Source organism: Hemitrygon akajei, chromosome 6 (assembly GCF_048418815.1).
Source record: "Hemitrygon akajei chromosome 6, sHemAka1.3, whole genome shotgun sequence".
Lineage (NCBI taxonomy): Eukaryota > Metazoa > Chordata > Chondrichthyes > Myliobatiformes > Dasyatidae > Hemitrygon > Hemitrygon akajei.
Window position 1 is genome coordinate 22,795,576 of NC_133129.1, and position 23,539 is coordinate 22,819,114.

The 23,539-nt window shown below is 42.6% G+C and overlaps 1 protein-coding gene across 1 annotated transcript in view; it reads left to right on the forward strand.

Moving 5' to 3' along the window:
- Positions 1-21,259, forward strand: part of LOC140728698 (coiled-coil domain-containing protein 152) — an 84,495-nt gene extending 63,236 nt beyond the window's left edge. Inside the window, exons 4-8 of the mRNA XM_073047662.1 lie at positions 1,648-1,712; positions 9,172-9,274; positions 9,658-9,785; positions 17,153-17,242; positions 21,050-21,259. Of these exons, the coding sequence (XP_072903763.1) occupies positions 1,648-1,712; positions 9,172-9,274; positions 9,658-9,785; positions 17,153-17,242; positions 21,050-21,172 (509 nt within the window). The 3' untranslated portion in view covers positions 21,173-21,259. The remainder of the gene's footprint in view (positions 1-1,647; positions 1,713-9,171; positions 9,275-9,657; positions 9,786-17,152; positions 17,243-21,049) is intronic.
- The last annotated feature ends 2,280 nt before the right edge of the window (positions 21,260-23,539 follow it).

Sequence of the window (23,539 nt, forward strand, 5' to 3'; positions counted from 1 at the left end):
GGGAGAAGCGCTGTCGACGTTTCGGGCCGAGACCCTTCGTCAGGACTAACTGAAAGGAAATGGCCAGTACTGGATGTGAATTGAATGAAGTGACGCACAGTGCACTGAACTTCACTTGGGAAAAGTATAAATATGCCACTTCCCATACAGAAGTGGTTATCCTCAGCTCCCAGATCGGTGGGAGCCATTTCAACTCTCTTTCTCACTCTGACCAATCTGTGCTTCTCCTTCTCCACTGCTAAGGTGAGCCCTAATGAATAGTACCTTGTATTTCCACCTGGGTATCTACAACCCAGTGGTAACCCTTATCTCCTGTGTTATTATTCCTTCTCATCCACCCCAGACCATTTCATTTTGGACCACTTTCCATATATCTCCTCCAGTCCCCATCACCCACGTTCATTCCCCTCTCCTGATTGGCACTATCCAACGACTACCCACACATTTCAACTACTGGTTCTTCTCTCATTTGGTTCCTTCCTTCTCAGATTCCAGCACTGGTAGCCATACTGCTCCTGCAGCTGTCTCCACCTTCATCCTCTTCCACCCCAGCTCCTCCAGCTTTCCTTTATCTTGTATCATTCAGAGTCAGGTGTACATCGAAAGCTGCACTGAAATGCACAAGGTGCTGGAGCAAAGCCCACAAAGCTGGAGTCACCACACATTCCGGTATCACCACACTCAGCACAAGACTCAACCAAACAGAACACACGGAGCATCAAAACAACAACAGCAAAACAAACCTTTTAGATATATAATACACACACGCACGCACACACACACACACACACACACCTTCAACCACAGGACAGGCTTCTGGGTCTCCATTCCGTAAGACCATAAGACATACTCTAGAAGCATAATTAGCATAATTAGGCCATTCAGCTCATTGTCTGCTTTACCATTCCATCATGGCTGATTTATTATCCCTCCCAACCGCGTTCTCCTGCCTTCTCCCCATAACTCTGATGCCCTGACTAATCAAGAACCTATCAACCTCTGCTTTAAATCTACCCAGTGACTTAGTCTCCACATCTGATTGTGGCAATGAATTCCACCGATTCACCACCATCTTGCTGAAGAAATTCCTCTTCATCTCTATGCTAAATAAACGTCCCTCTATTCTGAGGCTGTGCCCTGTGGTCCTAAAATCACCCACTACAGGAAACATCACTCCCAAAGGGCCTGTACTGTGCTGAACTGTTCTGTATTTTATGGACATGAACACCAGTGTCTCTGTTCAACATTCTTCCACACCATGCACTGTGTATCTTCTACTCCTATTTGCCTTCCTAAAATTCATCAGTTTATATTTTTCAGGATTAAATTCTATCTGCCAGTGCTTCACTCAACTTTCCAAATGATCTGTTGTAGAATTAGACAACCTTCCTCAAACACCACCAATTTCTTAGTTATCTGCAAATGTACTAATTATGTGGGGAAGGGGGTTTATGTGTCTGTGTAGAGGTTAGTGGATTGCTGCTTCTGTGAGTTATGCTTGTGTGGGAATCAGCACGTGTTTTGTGGGGCACATGTCTGGATTTATACATGACCGTATAAGCATCTGAATGAGTGCTTGCAGCCGAACATGATCCAAATTACTATTGAAATGAATTCATGCATCTTTAAAAATCACGGTATTTGCAGATGAGAATGAGAAGCTGAAAAGAAGGATCAACGTCTTAGAAGAGAAGTTAAAAATGGTTGAACAGGTAGGATGTTCAAAATGCAACTTTACACCGGTCCTCTGGCTGTGATTGTTCACTCAGCCAGTGAGGATTAAATTTACACACTTGTGATTTTATTACAAGTTGACAATTGCACATGTCAATTTATTCCTATATATGATACCCTGTATGATTGGCTAGTATACCAAGTACAGATTATCATCTGATAATCTACTTTCATTATGTTTGACTTTACTTTAACATTGGCTTCACTGTGTATCTAAAGGGAGTCCTGCATCTCCAGATGCCTACATTAATCCCATTATTTCAAAGTTCTCACTATAACCATCGAGAAAATTATCCCTTCGATTACAGCTTTAACAAAGTTTGACTTTATGGCAAAAACAAAACTGACTGCAGGTATGAAATCTGGAACAAAAAAAAGCAGGGAACTGGAAGAATGTAGCGTGTCAAACATCAGTCTCTGAAACTGAAACTCCTGACGCAGGGTCTTCACCAAAGCATCAACTTTACACTGTCGTCACTGATAATAAAATAAAATAGCTAAAATAACAGGGCCCTGAGCACACATACTTTATTTTACTTGTGCACAATGAGAACAGTGAGGCCCCTCTCACCATGCAGTTCTGAAGCCAGGACAGAAAACTGCTATTCTTATACAGAATTGGCTTATCAGTTATGGATATTTGGTAGACTGTGTATGTTTGAATTCCTTTTTAAAAAATTTTTTTTAATTAGTTTTTCAAAACATTTTGCAAAATTAAAAACCCCAAATCCCAATGAGGAGCATTAATACAGTGCAAGATTAAGCATACAATAACAATATGCTACAAAGGAAGAGAATTTAACAAAAAAGCACCTAAATTAAAGACAAGTGAGCTTAGTGTCCTCCCCAAGCCCCACAACACAAGAAAAAAACAACAACTCCAGACCAACCACCACACAATATAAAGAGTATAAGTCCGGACAGTCAACCTCCCAGACTGTGAATACACTTAGCAACAGAGGATAATAATGCCTACTACCAGAAAAAAAAGGGAGCTGAAAGCAAGGGACCGAAAAGAAGAGAAAAAAAAGAGAAAAAAAAAACCCTAGTCAAGAGGAAGGTTATGAAAGTACTCGATAAAAGGTCCCCAGACCTTATGGAACTTTAGATCCGAATTAAGAACTGAATAATGAATTTTTTTGAGGTCTAAGCAGGCCATAATGTCGTTAAGCCATTGCGCATGAGTGGGCGGGGCAACATCTCTCCATCTAAGGAGGATCAAGCGTCTCGCCAGGAGAGAGGCAAAGGATAGTATTAGGCATTTGGTCGGACCCAGACATAAATCTGTGTCGCCCCAAAAACCGAACAGAGCAATTAAGGGGTTAGGTTCTAGGTGCTGATTCAGAATACCCGATAATGTAGTGAAGACATCTTTCCAGAATTTCTCCAAGCTAGGACAGAACCAGTACATATGGATGAGAGAGGCCACGCCCCTCTTGCATTTATCACAGAGCGGACTAATGCCAGGGTAGAATCGAGATAGTTTAGATTTAGACATATGGGCTCTATGAACAATCTTAAACTGTAAAAGGCAGTGGCGAGCACAAAGGGAAGTTGAGTTAACCAATTTGAGAACTGAGTCCCAGCTCTCCTCGGATAAGGAGATATTTAAATCCTGCTCCCAGGCCATTTTAATTTTATCCACAGGGGCCCGTCGTAAGGCTGCTAGTTTATCTCGGATAATTGATATTAAACCTTTACCTAGTGGATTAATGGAAAGAAATAGGTCCATAGCATTTTTTGCAGGCATTTCAGGAAAGTTAGGAATTAAAGGAGCAGTAAAGTGTCGGATTTGGAGATATCTGAAAAAGTGAGCGTTAGGCAGGTTGAACTTAACGGAGAGCTGCTGAAAAGAAGCGAAGTGATTATCAATAAAGAGATCTTCAAAATGTCTAATGCCCTTCCTGTACCAAACATGGAATGCTGAATCGTACGTAGTAGGTAAAAAAAGGTGATTATGTGCGACAGGGCTAGAAACGGAAAACCCCTGGAAACCATAGCATTTCCTGAACTGAGCCCATATACGCAAAGTGTGTCTAACCAGAGGATTAGCTATTGATCTGGGCAAACTGCTAGGGAGTGCAGAGCCAAGAAGTGCAGATATAGATAATTCTTTAGTGGAGCTCAACTCCATTGCCACCCAGTTAGGGCACTCGGGTTGACCGTGGAAGAAAGACCAGAAGGCAGCACAACGTATATTAGCTGCCCAGTAATATAAGCAAAAGTTAGGTAAAGCCATGCCACCCTCTTTTTTAGATTTTTGGAGGTGGATTTTATTAATTCTAGAGCGCTTATTCTGCCACAGATATGACAAAATAATAGAGTCTAAGGAATCAAAAAAAGATTTAGGAATAAAAATTGGGATAGATTGAAATAAGTATAAAAATTTGGGGAGAACATACATTTTAACAACATTAATACGACCTACCAAGGACATAGATAGAGGTGACCATTGTACCAGACTCTGTTTTATAGCATATGAAAGATTGACAAAGTTTTCACGAAAGAGATCTTTAAACTTCCTTGTGACTGTAATTCCAAGATAAGTAAATTGATTATGGACTACTTTAAAAGGGAGATCACGAAATATTAGTTCTTGTGCTTCTTTATTAATTGGGAAAAGTTCACTCTTATGTAAGTTGAGTTTATAGCTAGAGATCTGGCTAAACTGGTCAAGAAGTGAAAACATTAGAGGTAAGGATGTAGACGGATTTGAGAGAAAGAGTAATAAGTCATCAGCATAGAGAGAAACTTTATGCTCAACACCCCCTCTCCAAATCCCGGTCAATCCAGGACAATTTCGAAATGCTATCACCAGAGGTTCTATAGCCAAATCAAAGAGAAAGGGACTTAAGGGGCATCCCTGACGGGTGCCACGTTTGAGATTAAATACTTGGGATTTCTGAAAATTAGTTAGAACAGAAGCAGTAGGACACCACAGCAATTGGATCCAAGAGATGAAACTTTGGCCAAGGTCAAATTTTTCTAAGTCTGCAAAAAGGTAGTTCCACTCTATACGATCAAATGCTTTCTCCGCATCAAGGGAGATAACACATTCAGGAGTCCCAGTTGGAACTGAGTATAAAATATTGAATAGACGCCAAATGTTAAAAAAAGGGAGACGGTTTTTAATAAAGCCTGTTTGGTCATCAGAGATAATGGAGGGAATAACGGTTTCTAATCTATGAGCCAACACTTTAGCTAAGATCTTTACATCAACATTGAGCAGAGAGATCGGCCTGTACGAGGAACACTCTGTTGGGTCTTTGCCGTTTTTTAAAAGAAGAATAATAGATGCCTCATTGAAAGAGGGTGGCAATTTGTTGTAATTAAATGAGTCAGATAATACTGAAAGTAACTGAGGAGAAAGAAGTGAAGAGAATGATTTATAAAATTCCACAGGGAACCCATCAGGTCCAGGAGATTTCCCTGAGGACAGTGCAGAAATTGCAAAAGATATTTCTTCTGGTGATATAGGCGCATTGAATTTGGCTTTGAAATCAGATGAAAGTGAGGGGATGTTCAGATTCTGTAAAAATTGATCCACAGAGATATTGTCATTCAGAGATTCAAAGGAATAAAGCCGAGAATAAAAATTTTTAAATGCGTCATTAATTTCTAAATGATCCGATGTAAAGTCTCCGTTCTCCTTCCGGATCTTTGTAATATGTTGTTTGGCTTTGGAACGCCTCAGCTGATTGGCTAGGAATTTACCAGACTTATCCCCATGAATGTAAAAGCGGCTCTTGCTTTCGAGAAGTTGGCGTTCGACAGGTTGAGTGGACAGAAGGTTAAATTTAGTTTGGAGTTCAACGCACTTCTTGTATAATTCAGGGTTCTTAGTTTGGGCATATATTTGATCCAAATCTTTAATCTGGTTAATGAGGTCTGCTCGATCTGCACGGGATCTTCTATTGAGATTTGCTGTGTAAGAGATTATTTGACCCCTCAGATATGCTTTCATGGCATCCCAGACAATCTGGGATGGCACTTCAGGTGATGTATTAGTGTTAAAATAAAAGGTTATCTGATCCTTAATAAATTTTACGAAATCATCATCCGATAATAAAGTTGAATCGAACTGCCAGTGTTTATTCCTCTGAGGGAGACCAGGAAAGTTCAGAGAGAGGGTAATTGGGGCATGGTCAGAAATCAGTATACTCTGATAGTCACAAGAGTGGGCAAATGGGATAAGTTGGTTATCGAGTAAGAAATAGTCAATTCTAGTGAAGGTATGGTGAACATGTGAGAAAAAAGAATAATCTCTCTCCGTAGGATGGAGGAAACGCTATATATCAGAGATACCAAAATTAGAGAGAAACGATTGAATAGCTAAGGCAGATTTAGTAGGTGATCTGGTAACAGAGGACGATCAGTCCAGTTTAGGATCCAACCAACAGTTGAAGTCACCACCCAGTATAAGAGAGTATGAGTTTAAGTCTGGTAGTGAGGAAAAAAACCGTTCAAAAAAGTTAACATCATCAAAGTTGGGGGCATACAGGTTTGCTAGTGCAACTTTAGTGTTGTATAGTTTACCAGAAACAATAATAAAATGGCCATTTGTATCAGATATTTTATTATGGAGTTCAAAAGGAATATTTGAGTTAATAAGAATGGAAACTCCCCTAGCTTTAGCGGCAAAGGATGAATGAAAATGCTGACCCGCCCACTTTGACAGAAGCCGGGAGTTATCAAAACAACGAATATGAGTTTCTTGGAGGAAAGCAATGTCAGCTTTGAGTTGTTTGATATGTGAGAATACCTTCCTCCTTTTAACAGGGTGGTTCAATCCCTTTACATTCCAGCTCACGAATTTAAGTGCACTAGCCATTATCAATTACTAATGCATAAAAGGCAGCAGGCATATAAAAAGTCAAGCAGTACAATAGCAGTCTGGGAGCAGAGATGTAAACATAGATTCGTAAGGTCAAAATATAAACATGTCCTAAGCAATAAAGAGATGTTGGAACTGGAAAATCCACCCCATCCGCACAACCCAAAACTAGACGGCTACCAAAACAAGTAGCTAGCTCTACCAAAAAAATTAACCCAAATACAACTTCCAGATCTGTGTCATTAACAACAGTTCCGTATAAATACTATAGCAAATAGTAACTAGTTTATGCACTAGAAAACATAACTACAGATTAGAACACCTTCTGCAGAAATATAAAACTTAATACAGAGAAAATCGGAAGAAAGCCAAAACTAACCTACCCGCGAAAAATTATAGAAGAATAAAGTAAGAGAAAGGGAAAAAAAAGGTAAGAAAGAAAAAGAAAAAAGAAGAGGAAGGGGAAAATTATAAATTCAAGACGTATTTATCAACCATTTACAGAGAAGGGAGAAAAAAATTCAGAGATTAGAAACAAGGGGTGAAGAAAAGAAAAAAAGATAAAATAAATAAATATTTAAAACAAAGGAAAAATATTTCAACAATTGAACTGTGAACTGACAAACAGGGAGGCCTTCACTAAAGACTTCGAACCTCCAAAACAAGTTAGAGTTAGTTGTAGAACTCTGTAGGTAAAGTTATACAAGAATAAAAATAGATTACACACACACCAAATCCCGGGAGAGATTGTTAACAGCCCTTAAAGTTTCAATGAATAATGTCTGAGTGATTCAAGTGAATTCCGAGTCCAGAGAAAGTAATTTTACTATGAGGAGTACTTATCCACCATTTTAGGAGGTCCGATCAGATTCCGAAGATGACTGGATAGCCGGAAGACTTGCCACAAATGCTTCAGCTTCCTTTGCTGATTTGAACCACTTGTATTTCCCGGTATTAAGCTTGATTCGTAGATCGGCAGGGTTACGAAGGGAAGGTTTGAAACCACGATCAAAAAGCACTTTCATTGCGCCTTTAAACTCAGCGCGCATCTTTAAGGTCTGGGGTGCAAAATCTTCCACAAAGCGAATGGTTGTATCCTGGAAAGGAAAAGACCCTCTGCGACGCGCCTCTACGATCAGACTGTGTTTTACCTGGTATTGATGGAAACACAAGATTACTGGTCGCGGGCGGGAGCCCAGAGTTCTGGGGGGAACGTAAACTCTGTGTGCTCGTTCGAGCTCGGGCAGCTTCAGAAGCAAATCTTTCCCGAATAACTCACAGAGAAACTCGGCGAAAAACTTCACGGTTGATCCCTTTTCGGTCGCCTCTGGCAATCCAAGAATTCTGATATTACAGCGTCTTCTGCGATTTTCGAGATCCACCATTTTGGAAAGAAGTTTGTTAGATTTTTCCTCTAAGCTGGAACAGAGAGTCTCCAAGTATCGAACATGACTTTCTAAATCTTCAGAAGTCGAATCGATGCGAGATAAGTGTTCAGCATGTTTGTCCACTTTATCGTTGATCCAATCCAGTTTGTCTTCTAACTGTTTGAAAGCGGTTTTAAATTCCTTTAAGATTTCGTCTCGGAGCTTTCCGAGTGCAACCATCGTCTCGTCCGACGGGGTCATAGCTTCTTTTCTCCCGGATTTAGAACTCTTGCTAGACATTGTAAGTTAGATATATTCACAGGCAAGTAAGAGATACCGAAATATTTCCTAACTAAGGTTTAAAAAATGGAGACATTTAGTGCAAAGATAGCGACAGTAACGGAACAAAAGTTCGGAGCAGCTAAACAATCGCCATCTTACCGGAAGTCCTATGTTTGAATTCCTTACTGCATGATCAATCAACATTCACATTAGAAATGTTAAAAGTCAGCAGAAGCTGACAACCAATGACACTTCGAAGTTAATCCTTAGGTGGTGTGTGTGCCTTTGATCACTCATCCCACTACAAGACCCCTGGTGTACAAAGAGAATCTATGCTCTTCAAAGACCTTTCTTGCCTGAGCTGTCTGTGTTCTATCTGCAGTATATGCTTGCCTGGATTTTACAACACCATTAGACATAATAGCAGAATTGGCTCATTGAGTTTACTCCACCATTCAGTCATGGTTGATCCTTTTTTCTCCTCCTCAGCTCTACTCCCCAGCTTTCTCCCCTTAGCACTGAAATTTAGAATGTGGGGGGATCTCATTGAAACCTACCGAATGTTATAAAGACCGTATAGGGTGGATGTGGAGAGGATGTTTCCCATGGTGGGGGTCTCCAGAACTAGAGGGTGCAACCTCAAAATTGAGGGGTGACCTTTTTGAACACAGGTAAGGAGGAATTTTTTTAGCCAGAGAATAGTGAATCTGTGGAATGCTCTGCCACAGACAGCAGTGGAAGCCAAATCTGTGGGGATATCTAAGGCAGAAGTTCATAGTTTCCTGATCAGTTAGGGCATCAAAGGATGTGGCAAGAAGGCAGATGTGGGGTTGAATGGGATCCAGAATCAGCCATGATGGGATGATGGAGCAGACTCAATTGGCTGAATGGTCTAATTCTGCTCCTATGTCTTATGGTCTTATGGCTTTGAGTTTGATCACAATATCCTTATAGGAGGAAAAGGACCATGTCAAGAGTTTGGTGTTTCAGCTGAAGATGATGGAGCAGGAGCAACAGTTGGAGCGGGCCGAGATTCAGCAAAACTTGAACAAACGACGTAAGTACATTTCTGAATACACAGTGGTATGTGTCCACATTCCCCTTCCCGTTCACTTCTACAAATTGAAGAAGTCCTGTTCCTGGACTGAAGAGCATGGATGTACACTGATAGGAGAGGTATGGGTATGAGTCAATAGGATTATGCAGAATAATAATTGGACATGGGCTAGATGGGCTGAAGGACCTGTTACTGTGTTGCAGCTCACTATGCCTCTATGACTCTATGCGGGTACGTGGTATTGAGATAGAGAATCAGCCATATCAGTGTTGAATGGTGGAGAAGGCTTGAAGAGCTGCATGCGTTTATCTGCCATTATTTACTTTGTTTCTTTGCTTTGCCCTGTCTCTGTTTTTCTGAACTTGTCATTAAATTTTTGCCAGTTGAAGTAAAGGAAGCTGAACTCAACAGCATTATTGATAAAAAGGAGGCAGAGATTCAGCTACTGAACAGACAGATATCTTCTCAAGAGAGGGAGAAGCAAAGTGAGATCATCAAATTGCAGATGGAGGTAAGTGCACAATGAGAACAGTGAGGCCCCTATCACCATGCTGTTCTGAAGCCAGGACAGGAAATTGCTGTTCTTATACAGAATTGGCTTATCAGTTATGGATATTTGGTAGACTGTGTATGTTTGAATTCCTTATTGCATGATCAATCACCATTCACTAGATCACTGCAAGTCTGGTTCAAAGGTTCATTGGTGAGAATGGCAGTGGGGGAACTGCACAGCATTGGTTGTGGCAAGGACCAGGCCTGGGGTATGGGGTCGTCTGCTGCAGTTGCCCAGGGGAGAAGATGCTGTGGTGGTGTTGGAGAGGCTTCTGTGGGCATATTGGAATCCATTCTGGGTTTGGGGCTGGCTCCTTCACTCGATGCTGCTCTCCAGTGTTCGCTTGATTGAAGAACAAGTTGGACACTCAGGGACTTGGGCTATTTTTTTTCTTTGTGACTGTATTTTTTTCTGAAATCATAATGATATGTGTTATGTTGCTATGTGCAGTGTGCTGTGTTTTGCACTTTGGCACTGGAAGAATGCTGTTTGGTTTGTCTGTATTCGTCTATAAGACCATAGGACCATAAGACATGGGAGCAGAATTAGGCCATTTGGCCCATTGAGTCTGCTCCACCATTCAATCATGGCTGATCCTTTTTATCATGGTTGAATGATAATTAAATTTGAACTTGTCCATAATCATGTAAGGTAGATCATCCCTGCGTAGTTTCAGCCTGTTATTGAAGAGGGTGTGGTGGGGCAGGAGAGGTGTGGGGCTGCCAAGGTTCTTCCCAAAGAAATTGATTGGTCAAGGTAGCAGTATCTGAGATATTCAGCAGTGTTATCCATACACCATTGTTTCCATACAGTGACAGAGGACATCACTTCATTACCAAAAAGGACGACATGGTAGTGTAGTGGTTAACACAAAGCTTTATAGTACCAGTGACCAGGGTTCAATTCCTGCTGTTGTCTGCAAGGAGTTTATACGTTCTCCCTGTAACTATGTGGGTTTCCTCAGGGTACTCTAGTTTCCTTGCATAGTTCAAAGATGTACCGGTTGATAGGTTAATTGATCATTGTAAATTGTCCTGTGATTAAGCTAGGGTTAAATCGAGTGTTGCTAGGTGGCATGGCTCTGAGCTGGAAAGGCCTGCTGTATCTAAATAAAATAAAATAGAATCTCAACATCTTCACTTTATGAATTGTCAGGTCAGAATCAGATTCATTATCACTGACATATGTCATGAAATTTGTTGTTTTGTGCCATACATACTGTAAATAATAACTATAGCTTACAATAAGAAATATGAAATAAGTAAACTATGCAAAAAGTAAGATAGTGTTCATGAACTGTTCAGAAATCTGATAGCTGGTGGAGGGGAAGAAGCTGTTCCTAAAACATTGAGTGTGTGTCTTTATGTGCTTGTACCTCCTCTCTAATGGTATTAATGAAAAGAGGACATGAGGGTTTAATGAGGCAGAGATTCAGCTATTCTTGAGGCATTGCCTGTTGAAGATGTCCTCAATGGTGGAGAGGCTAGTGCCCATGATGGAGCTGGCTCAATTCATAGACCTCTTTATTTTTTTTCCAATCACACTGCTTTTCAGACATCAATTACTGATCAAGCTGAAGCTTCTTCATCTGGGTCTTGGAAAGACTAGCACTGTGATATTTATATGCCTTCCCATTGCTTAAGCATAAATGTGTTTTTTATTTTGCCTCTGCATAAGCAGTTCGCCAGCAGTATTAGAAGGGTTTAGTGTGTTTTTCCAAGAAAAAAAGCGAACTGATAATTAGAATAATGGCAAGGTTGTTGTAGGCCTAACAAGGTGGAACTAAGAGTCACTGTGGTATAGTTTACTGGCGGAGAGAGCAGAGTTTATCAACGTTAGCTCAAGAGGCTTCAGTGAGGAAGCATAGGTGAGTCGTGGGTAAAGCTTTTGTAGTGGTTGAAAAGTCACCAAACTACATCTAAATAAATAAAGTTGGGAAGATGCAGGATCAGCTTATGTGCTGTAGTTGCATGATATGGTTCCTGGTGACCACACCTGCAGCAAGTGTTGGCTGCTCAAGGAACTTGGACTCATAGTTGATGACCTGGAATCTGAGCTTCAAACACTACAGCACATCAGGGAGGGGGAGACTTACCTAGATTCTCTGTTTCAGGAGGTAGTCACACCCATTAGATTAGCTGCCTCAAATTTGATCTGTGATCAGGGTCAAGAGGGTGTGATTGAGTGAGGTGGGAAGTGGGATCTAAGAGTCAGTGCTGGAGGAGCCTCAGCCCTTGAGCTAGTCCAGCAGGTCTGAGGTTCTTGCTCCCTGTGTGGATGAGAGTGGGGGCTGTAGGAAAATGAGCAACCTGATTGTGGCACCGTGGTTCGGGGAGCCATTCAAAAGGGGGGAAAGAAGAGAAATGTAGTGGTAATTGAGGATAGTGTAGTCAGGGGAATAGGCAAAGTTCTCTGTCATGTGGATAGAGCATCCCAAAGCTTATGATGCCTGCCTGGTTCCCAGGTTCAGACATCTTATCTGACCTGAAGAGGAATTTGCTGTGGGAGGGGAAAGATCCATTTGTCATGGTCCATGTGCGCACCAATGACATAGGTAGAATGAGGAAAGAGGTTCTGCTGAGGGAATTTGGGCAGCTAGGGACTAAATTAAAAAGCAGAACCAAAAAGGTGGTAATCTCTGGATTACTACCTGAGCCAAGTGCAACTTGGCCCAGGGTCAAGAAGATTGGAGAGTTAAATGCATGGCTCAAGGATTGATGTGGGAGAAGTGAGTTTGAAATCATGGGAAATTGGTACCAGTATTGGGGAAGGAGAGAGCTGCTCTATAGGGGTGGCCTCCACCTGAACCATGATGGGACATAGATCCTGGTGAGTTGCATAACTAGGGCTGTGGATAAGGCTTTAAACTAAATAGCAGGGGGTTCCACAGATTGGAGAAGTATGGATAAAGTAAAAGAGAAAAGTGTGGATAAAGATAAGTAAAAGCAAAAGTTAAAAAAGAGAAAAGTAAGGGTGGGGCTCAGAAAAGTCAAATACAAAAGAGACAAAGATTACTATATTTTAAAGGCACAATGAGTGTAAGGGCACTTTATCTGAATGCCCATAGTATTCGGAACAAGGTCAGTAAACGTGGCACAAATCAGTAGAAAGGGAAATGATTTAGTGGCCATTACAGAATCGTGGTTGTAGGGTGGAGAGGTTAGGGAATTAAATATCCAAGGATATCAGGTAATAGGAAGGATAGGCAGGAAGGAAAGGGAGGTGGGGTAGCACTCTTAATTAAAGATGAGATCAGGGTGATAGGGAGAGACGATACAAGATCTAAGGAGCCGAATGTTGAATCCATCTGGGTAGAGATTAGGAATAGTAAAGAGTTGAGTCAGTGGTGAGGAAGGCAAATGCCATGTTAGTGTTCATTTCAAGATGTCTAGAATACAAGAGCAGTGATGTGATGCTGAGGCTTTATAAGGCACTGGTGAGGCCTTACCTTGAGTACTGTGAATAGTTTTGGGCCCCTCATCTTAAAAAAGATGTGCTGGCTTTGGAGAGGGTCCAGAGGAAGTTCACAAAGATGATTCTAGGAATGAAAGGATTATCATACGAGGAGCATTTGATGACTTTGGGTCTGTACTCGCTGGAATTCAGAAGAATGAAGGGAGAAATCCAAGTAAATAATGTCTGTCTGTTTGAAACCTGTTTGTCTATCTCATTGAAACCTTCGAATGTTGAAAGACCTAGACAGAGTAGATGTGAAAAGGATGTTTCCCATGGTGGGAGAGTCTAGGACATGAGGGCACAGCCTCAGGATAGAGGGGCACCCTTTCCAAACAGAGATGCAGAGGAATTTATTTAGCCAAAGGGTGGTGAATTTGTGGAATTTGTTCCCACATGCAGCTATGGAGGCCAGGTCGTTGGGTGTATTTAAGGCAAAGATTGATGGGTTCTTGATTGGACATGGCATCAAAGGTTACGGGGAGAAGGCTGGGAACTGGGGTTGAGGAGGAGATAACAAAAGGATCAGCCATGGTTGAATGGCGGAGCAGATTCGATGGGCCGGATGGCCTAATTCTGCTTCTATGTCGTATGGTACTATGATTGAGCTTCTCATATAAATGGAGAGCTCAGTAGTTCAATCTAAAACCAGTGTATTATGCCTAAACAAGGGAGACTATAATGGGATGAGGAAGGAGTTGGATAGGATAGACTGAGAACACAGGCTATATGGTGGGAGGGTTGAAAGAAAACTGCAATGTGAGGTGAGGACCTTGATCCAATAGCTATCAGTAAAGAAGTAGTGCTGAGCAAACTTGTGGGCCTGAAGATAGAAAATTCCCCTGGTCCTCATGGAGTGCATCCCAGGGTACTGAAAGAAATGGCAGAGGTTATAATAGAGGTCTTGAATTCCCAGAGGGTCAGTTGAGAAGCCTCCAGGTTACCTCTTCATGTGCAAGCAGCCAGCTAGTATGTGAGGAGTTAGCCATTGATGATTTAATGAACCCCAGATAGCTTATCATGTCAGTGTTTCCTGCAAAACAACTTGTGCGTGTTATTCTTAGAAAGCACTCAGCATGCTTTATTCCCAGAACAGTCCAGCATGCTGTCATCATAGAGAAAATACTTCTTTCTTTAAATGTAATTATTTCTGAATTTCATTTAAGCATAAAATTCACCAAGACAATTATTGATATTTAATTAATGTTAGTTTTATCATTGGAACAGTTTTTCTGGTAGTCTACTGTGCTTATAGTGATCTTGTAAAACCACCCAATTCCATGAGGACTGTACCAACAAGAGGCTGGAATGATATTCCTGATGTTTTATTTTATTCAGAGACGCAACACAGTAACAGACCCTCCAGCCCAACGAGCCTACACTGCTATGTGACCAATTGTGGGAATATGGGGGGAAACTGGTGGAAACCCACACAGTCACAGGGAGAACATACAGACTGCTTACAGGCAGCATCAAGTATTCAACCACGGTCACTGTTGCTGTAAAGTGTTGCACTAACCTCTACACTACTGTGCCTCCTTGAGTAGATTCTGATTTTATCTCACTGATGCCCAGCTCACTGTCTGCAATTACCTGAACACATGATATGCTCATTTTTTAAAAATTATATATATCACATTAAACATGAGACCATAAGCCATAGGAGCAGAAATAAGTCATTCAGCCCATCGAATCTGTTCACTATTCTATTATTATCCCTTTCAACCCATTCTCCTGCCTTCTCCCCATAACTTATGAAGCCTTGACTAAAGAAGAAACTATCAACCTCTGCTTTAAATGTACCTAATGACTTGGCCTCCATAGCTGTCCGGGGCAATGAATTTTACAGGTTCTCCACCCTCTGGCTAAAGAAATTTCTCTTCATCACTGTTCTAAATAGACATCCCTCTGTTCTGAGGCTGTGCTTTCTGGTCCTAGACTCACCCATTCTCCATATCCACTCTATCTGTAATTCAATATTCGATAGGTTTCTATGAGATCCTCACTCATTTTTCTAAACTCCAGTGAGTGCAGGCCCTGAGTCATCAAACACTCTTCATAATTTCATTCCTGGTACAATTCTTGTGAAACTCTTAAGGACCCTCTCCAATGTCAACATATGTTTTCTTAGATAAGGGGCCAAAATCTGAGCACCATACTCCATGCAGTCTGACCAATGCCTTATAAAGCTCCAGCATTTTTCTAGTGCTCTTGAAATGAATGCTAACATTGCAATTTCCTTCCTCATCACTGACTCAACCTGAAAGTTAACCTTTTGGGAATCCTGCACAAGGACTCCCAAGCCCTTTTGTGTTCCAGATATTTGTATTTTCTCCTCGTTTAGAAAATAGTCTACACTTTTATTCCTTCTACCAAAGTGTATGACCATACACTTCCTTACACTATATTCCATCTGCCACTTCTATGCCCATTCTCCTAATCTGTCTAAATCCTTCTGTAGCTTCCCTGCTTCCTCAACACTACCTACCCCTCCACCTATCTTTGTATTATTTCGATCTGTGGTTCTGAACCTTTTTTATACCATAGATCCCACCATTAACTGAGGGAATCCGTGGACTCCATGTTGGGAACCCTGGCCTAGATGTTCCCTAGATTGTTCTAAACTGTAAAGGCAATCCATCCATGGTTATAACATGTAAAGCAAGAACTGTTGATCATTTTGCAACTGGTAAAGCTGTGTCCGCTCCCCATACATAGCTTACTTTATGTACACACTGTATCCAGCTCGTGGATGGAGTTGTCCAAGCAGAAATGTAGACTGTGAAGTTTAATTTTGAGGCAAAGAGTGAACTAAGGGTTATGGAAAGGTCGGAGGAAGGTTTGTAAATTAAGTTGGACTACTTGTCAGGCCTGTACAGGCAGGCAACTCCCTGTCTCCACCCAGCCAACAGGAGTCACCTGCCACACATTTCCAACTCATCACCTGCAGCCCGTTTAAACCCAGCTCTCATCCATGCTCCTTGTACACTCTTAAAACCCAGCTAGCTTCAACCAGTTGTTCCAAATCTCCAGTTACCCTCTTGAGTTAAGTATCTAGACACTAGACACTAGAATACCTCAGCACAATACAGGCCCTTTGGCCCTCGATGTTGTGCCAACCCATATATTCCTAAAAACAAGTACTAAACCCATACTACCCCCGTAACCCTCTAATTTTCTTTCATCCATGTGCCTGTCCAAGAGGCTCTTAAATACCCCTAATGTTTCAGCCTCCACCAGCATCCTTGGCAAGTCATTCCAGGCACCCATAACCCTCTGCATAAAAATACTTACCCCTGATGTCTCCCCTAAACTTCCCTCCCTTAACTTTGTACATATGCCCTCTGGTGTTTGCTATTGGTGCCCTGGGAAACAGGTATTGGCTATGCACCCTATCTATGCCTCTCATAATCTTGTAGACCTCTATCAAGTCCCCTCTCATTCTTCTATGCTCCAAAGAGAAAAGTCCCAGCTCTGCTAATCTTGCCTCATAAGACTTGTTTTCCAGTCCAGGCAGCATCCTGGTAAATCTCCTCTGCACCCTCTCCATAGCTTCCACATCCTTCCTATAATGAGGTGACCAGAACTGAACACAATACTCTTAAGTGTGGTCTCACCAGAGATTTGTAGAGTTGCAACATGACCTCTGTTCTCTCTTATTCTGTGGCCCTTGTGGCTTGTTATTTTGTTATTAAAGTTATCATTCACCACTAAATTGTCTCTGCTTTTGGGTTAAGCCTTCTGTACATATCTTGATACACTGGTCCACTAGTTTGTTTCTGCTGCTGAGATTGTTTTATGTTCAAGGCAATAGGATTGGGAAATGTTGCATTGTGTGTCATAATGATAAGTCTATTGTACTGTTTATGCAGTTTAACTCCAAGCTTGTGAAGATCCAGAGCACCTCAATGAAGTCTCCACATCACGATCTGTCTGTTTTACCTCACAATATCTTCAAGAGGGTGAGTTTCTGAATAAAAATGTTACCTGGATGGACTAATATTGCTTACATTTTCATAGAACATAAAACAGCACAGCGCAGTACAGGCTCATGGCTTACGATATTGTGCCAGCCTTTAAACCTACTCCAAGATCAATCTAACTTTTCCCTCCAACATAATCCGCCAATTTTCTATTCATTCATTTTCTTATCTAAAAGTTTCTTAAATGTGCTTAGTAGATCTGCCTCTACCACCACCCTCCACACAGCCACCACTCTGTAAAAAAGAACTTATTTCCAACATCCCTCCTATACTTACCTCTAATCACCTTAACATTATACCAGCTTGTAGTTGCCATTTCTGTCTTGTGAGAAGCGTTTCTAGCTGTCCAATCTTTCCATGTCAATTCTGCATTATTTTTAAGCAGGCCAGTCAGCCCATCATATTTAGCAACTATTCGCCTATAACCTATTCACCATCCTTAACAAACCACCTCCAGTTCTCCCACCAAACACCTCACACAAAGGGAATTTGTTTGGGATCTGGGAGGGAATGCACATGGTCACAAATAGAATTTGCAATTCCCATTGGAGAGCAGGGGAGGTCATAATCAGACCTAAGTCTGTGAAACAACACTACACTAATACCTGTGGTGTCACCCCACCACCAGTTACAGCTTCAAGGTCCAGTATCAACTGGGCAATTTAAACTCCTCGTGGCCCTCTGTAATGGCAAGCTGTACTTACTGCTGACCTGGTCCTCAATCATACTGATGATGACTCATTCAGTTAGATTTATTTACCACATGTACCTCAAAACATACAGTGAAATGTACTGTTTGCATTAGCGAGCAACAGAGTTCAAGAATGTGCTTGTAAGTGTCACCACACGTCTGGCATCAATGTAGCATGCTCACAATGTTCAGCAGACAACATGCAGCCAACATACATCAAGAAAACTACAACAGAAAAACAAACCCTTTCTTGCCGCAACTCCCATTGGGATTCACTAGCCTTCTTTCTCGGAGCCCACTGACCACAGTCCTTTGGGATCATAGGTCTTTGTCATCAGCACCTGTCAACCTGACCTCCATCCTTGGAGGTCGCTGAAGTCTGATATCTGGACCTACCAACCCACCTTGTAACATCAGTAAGCCTTTGACCAGAAGAATTTATTCAGCCAAAGAGTGATGAATCTGGAATTTATTGACATGGGCAGCTGTGGAGGCCAAGTCACTGGGTATATTTCAAGTGGAAGTTGATAGGTTCTTGATTAGTCAGGGTATCAAAGGTTATGGGGAGAAGGTAGGTGAATGGGTTTGAGAGGGATAGTAAATCAGTCATGATGGAATGGCAGAGTAGATTTGATGGGCCAAAGTGCCTTATTCTGTTCCTGTATTATAGTCTTACGTTTTTAAATCACCTCTGATTTAATTACCAATAAATTACATCTTATTGGTATCTTTCCGATATCAGAGTGATCTAAAGTGAACATTATATTCCTAACGTGCAAAAAACCCCACAAAAATACAACTGCAGATGCTGTGGATCGAAGAATACATACACAATGCTGGATGAACTCAGCAGGTCAGGCAGCATCCATGAGAAAAGAGTAGCCAACGTTTTGGGCCGAGACCCTTCATCAGGAATTGTGGGGGGGGGGGGGGGGAAGAGAGGGCCGAAGCCCAGTAATAGAGATAGGGGAGGGGGTAGGGCCTAGAGGCGCCAGGTGGAAAACCAACCAGAGGAAAGATAAAGGGGGAGGGGGAGGGGATAAGCATGAAAGAACTGTAGAGATAAAGAAGCAGAAAGTTGAAAGGGGAGAGATGCAGAGAGGGACCTGGGATAGCGGAAGGGAGAGGGGGAAGGAATTACCGGAAATTGGAGAATTCAATGTTCATACCACCAGGCTGGAGGCTACCCAGACGGTAGACGAGGTGTTGCTCCTCCAACCTGAGTTTGGCCTCATCATGGCAGTAGAAGAGGCCATGTATGGACATATCTAGATGGGAATGAGAGGCAGAGTTGAAGTGGGTGGCAACCGGGAAGTCCTGTCTATTGTGCCAGGTGGGAGTTCTGTGGGGAGGGACGTGTAGACCAGGTAGTCGCGGAGGGAACGATCCCTGCGAAAAGCTGAGAGGGGTAGGGAGGGAAAGATGTGCTTGGTGGTGGGGTCCTGTTGAAGGTGGTGGAAGTTGCGGAGGATAATATGCTGGATCCGGAGGCTGGTGGGGTGGTAAGTGAGGACAAGGGGAACCCTGTCCCTGTTGTGGTGATGGAAGGATGGGTTAAGGGCTGAAGTGGAGGAGATGCGGGTGAGGGCATCTTTGATGACGCTAGAAGGGAAACCCTCCCTACCCCTCTCAGCTTTTTGCAGGGATCGTTCCCTCCGCGACTACCTGGTCCACACGTCCCTCCCCACAGAACTCCCACCTGGCACTTATCCCTGCAAGCGCAAATGCTACACCTGTCCCCACACCTCCCCCCTTACCACCATTCTGGGCCCCAGACAGTCCTTCCAGGTGAGCAACACTTCACCTGCGAGTCTGCTGGAGTTGTCTATTGCATCCGATGCTCCCGGTGCGGCCTCCTCTACATCGGCGAAACCCGACGCAGATTGGGGGACCGCTTCGTCGAGCACCTACACTCTGTCTGTCACAATAGACAGGACCTCCCGGTTGCCACCCACTTCAACTCTGCCTCTCATTCCCACCTAGATATGTCCATACATGGCCTCTTCTACTGCCATGATGAGGCCGAACTCAGGTTGGAGGAGCAACACCTCATCTACCGTCTGGGTAGCCTCCAGCCTGGTGGTATGAACATTGAATTTTCCAATTTCTGGTAATTCCCTCCCCCTCCCCCTTCCCCTATCCCAGGTCCCTCTCTGCCTCTCTCCCCTTTCAACTTTCTGCTTCTTTATCTCTACAGTTCTTTCATGCTTATCCCTTCCCCTCCCCCCTTTATCTTTCCTCTGGTTGGTTTTCCACCTGGCGCCTCTAGGCCCTACCCCCTCCCCTATCTCTATTACTGGGCTTCGGCCCTCTCATCCCCCCCCATTCCTGATGAAGGGTCTCGGCCCGAAACATTGGCTACTCTTTTCTCACGGATGTTGCCTGACCTGCTGAGTTCCAGCGTTGTGTATGTATTCTCATATTCCTAAAGAGGCCTGAACAATGTTTTGTACAACTTCATATAACATTCCACTTTCTGTACTTAATGCACTGACTAATGAAAGTCTGCATACCAAAATCTTTCTTCACCATCCTGTCTACCTATAAATCCACTTTCAGGGAACCATATACATACTTGTATTTCTAGGTCCCTCTTTCTACCACAGTCACCTGGGCGCTGCCGCTCACTGTGAAGTCCTACCATGGTTTGTCTGTTCAAATGCAACACCTCACCCTTATCTGAATTAAACTCCATTTGCCATTCCTTGGCCTACTTACCCAGCTGATGAAGATCCCTCTGTATATCCTGATAACTGTCTTCACTGTCAGAAGAATATATGTGGGAGGGAAGGTTTAGATTGATCTCAGAGTAGATTAAAAGGGTGTCTCAACATTGTGGGCCAAAGAACTGTGTTATAATGTTCTATCCCTTAGCCAGTTACACCTTCAGATTATCATGTCCCTCTTCCCTTTGAAAAGTATACCTTTAGTAAGTGCCTGTACTAACTTCATCCATGCTTTCTGTTATGTCAGCAACATCAGTACAGTTAGTTCAATGAAATTTGCCCTTAACATATCTGATGTTGTTAACACGTCTCAAGCGTTTGTCCCATTGTCAGACTGACCAGTCTGTTGGTCTGTTTCTCTTCTGACAGAAGTTACAGCATCTACAGGAAGAGAAGAACCGGGAGATTGCAGCACTTCGCCGAACCATTCGAGAGCTTGAACAGCAGCAAGGCTTCAGTCACACCTTACAGCTGAAACGTAGGAAGATTTAGCATCAGTTCATTTTGTTGCAGAATTTTGCTAGATGCGAGGTGTGGATTGAAGCTGGTGTTGAGATGTTCTCTCTGAGTTGCACTTGGTCTTAGGTTTTCTGCTACAGAATAATTCATTTTACACTAAATGTGTGTCAGAAGATTAGTGGCTGGTTGTACTCACCTTTTGCTCCTTCAGATCCACCAGGGTCAGAGACTGACAGGGGAATATTGAGTAAACCAGAGGTTGTTACTCCTGCAATGCTTTGAACCAGAAATGACTTCCACCCCCTGTATGTTTGACCACATATTTCAGCTTGTAAGGTTCTTTCATTCATTGTTCAAGTGAATTTAAATAAATGTTACAGATGTGATTAAGAATTTGTAATGAGTTTTAGCTTGTGAAACAAGATAGAGACAGTGTTAAAGGCACCATTAAAACACTACACTTTGCAGACTGCAAGATACTGTTGATGGGCTGGCAAAATGAACACACTTTGCAGTTATAAGAATCACTTTAACAGGACATTTATGAGACTCTTGGGTAGGCACATGGATGATAGAAAAAAGGAGAGCTGTGTACCAGGTTAGGTACCAGGCAAAGCATTGTTGAGGATCCCCACAACCCAACTTACAATTTCTTTGACCCACTTTCATCAGGAAGGAGGTTCAGGAGCATCAGGACTAGGGCTACCAGGCTAGGAAACGGCTTCTTCGCTCAGGCTGTGAGACTAATGAATACCGTGCCACAACCAAGATCTCATCATTAGGACAGTAAACTGTTTACTGTATTCTTGAGTGTTTGCTGCTTACCTGTGCTACACACTTCATGCACTTTGAATTATATTTTATTAACTTATTTGTGGTAATATTTTGTTTTATGTGACTGATGCACCATCAATAACTCTTGGAGACGTGAGGCGAGATATAGGCTTTTATTGGCTGGAAGAAAGAACAAGCAGCAATTGACCACCACACTGCATCCTGGAGACTGAGGCTGGGGCGGTGTCCCCAATCACCTTTATACCGGGGTCCGTGGGAGGAACCACAGGAGCAGTCAGCGGGGGGGCGTGTCCAGACAGGTATATGTAGTTCACCACAGTGACGTGTGTGATATATGTTTTGTAGGTAACCGTGGTCTAGGGAAATGTTGTTTTGTTTGGTTGTATATATAGAGTCATAGAAAAGTACAGCACAGAAACAGGCCCATCAACACATCTAGTCTGTGTCAAGCATTTAAATTGCCTACTCCCGTAGTCCTCCATACCCCTACCATCCATGTACCTATCCAAACTTCTCTTGAATGTTGAAATCGAGCTCGCATGCACCATTTGCGCTGGCAGCTTGTCCCACATTCGCACGACCCTGAGTGAAGAAGTTCCCCCTTATGTTCCCTCTAAACTTTTCACCTTTCACCCTTAACCTATGACTGCTAATTGTAGTCCCACCCAACCTCAGAGGAAAAAGCACTTACCCTATCTATACCTCTCATAATTTTGTATACCCCTATCAAATCTCCCCTCGGTCTTCTATATTCCACGGAATAAAGTCTGATGTACAGTCAGGTAAGAATAAATTTGAACTTGAACTAATATGGATGGATCCCACTGTTCGGTGGTGGCCATTCTCCATGCTGTAGAGTTTCATGATTTTCATAAGACTAAAGCATCATTCCATTGCTCACCAACATTACTGCTGTTGGACGAGTCCCAATAGGTGATGGGTCAGCGTACAGGAGCGAGACAGGACACCTGTTTGAATGGTGCCGCAACAGCAACCCCTTGCTCAACTTCAGTAAAACTAGAGATGATTGTTGACTGCAGGGAGAAGAAGGAAAGTGTATGTGCCAGTCTATACATATTGGGGGTTTGGCAATGGAAATAGTCAGCATGTTTAACTTCCTGGGCATTGACAATGTGGATGACTGTCCTGGACCAACACATAAATGCAATTACAAGGAAGGCACACCAGTACCTTCCTTAGGAGGTTTGACATGTCACTGAGCACTTTAACAAACTTCTACAGAGGTACTGTTCAAAGTATTCTGGATGGCTGCATCATCATCATCATCAGGTACAACAATTTGAAAGTGTAGAAACACAAGAAGCTGCAGAGAGTGGTAAACTTAGCCCATTAAGTTGTTGGCACACCCCTCCCCACCATCGGTAGTATATACAGGAGGCAGTGCCTCAAGAAGGCAACATTCATCAAAGATCTTCACAATCTGTGCCATGCCATCCATCAAGCAGGAGGAACAGAATGCTGAAGTCCCACACCAGGTTCGGGAACAGCTACTTCCCTACAACTGCCTGGCCTGCTGAGTTCTTCCAGTATTTTGTGTGTGTTGCTTGGATTTCCAGCATCTGCAGATTTTCTCTTGTTTGTGAT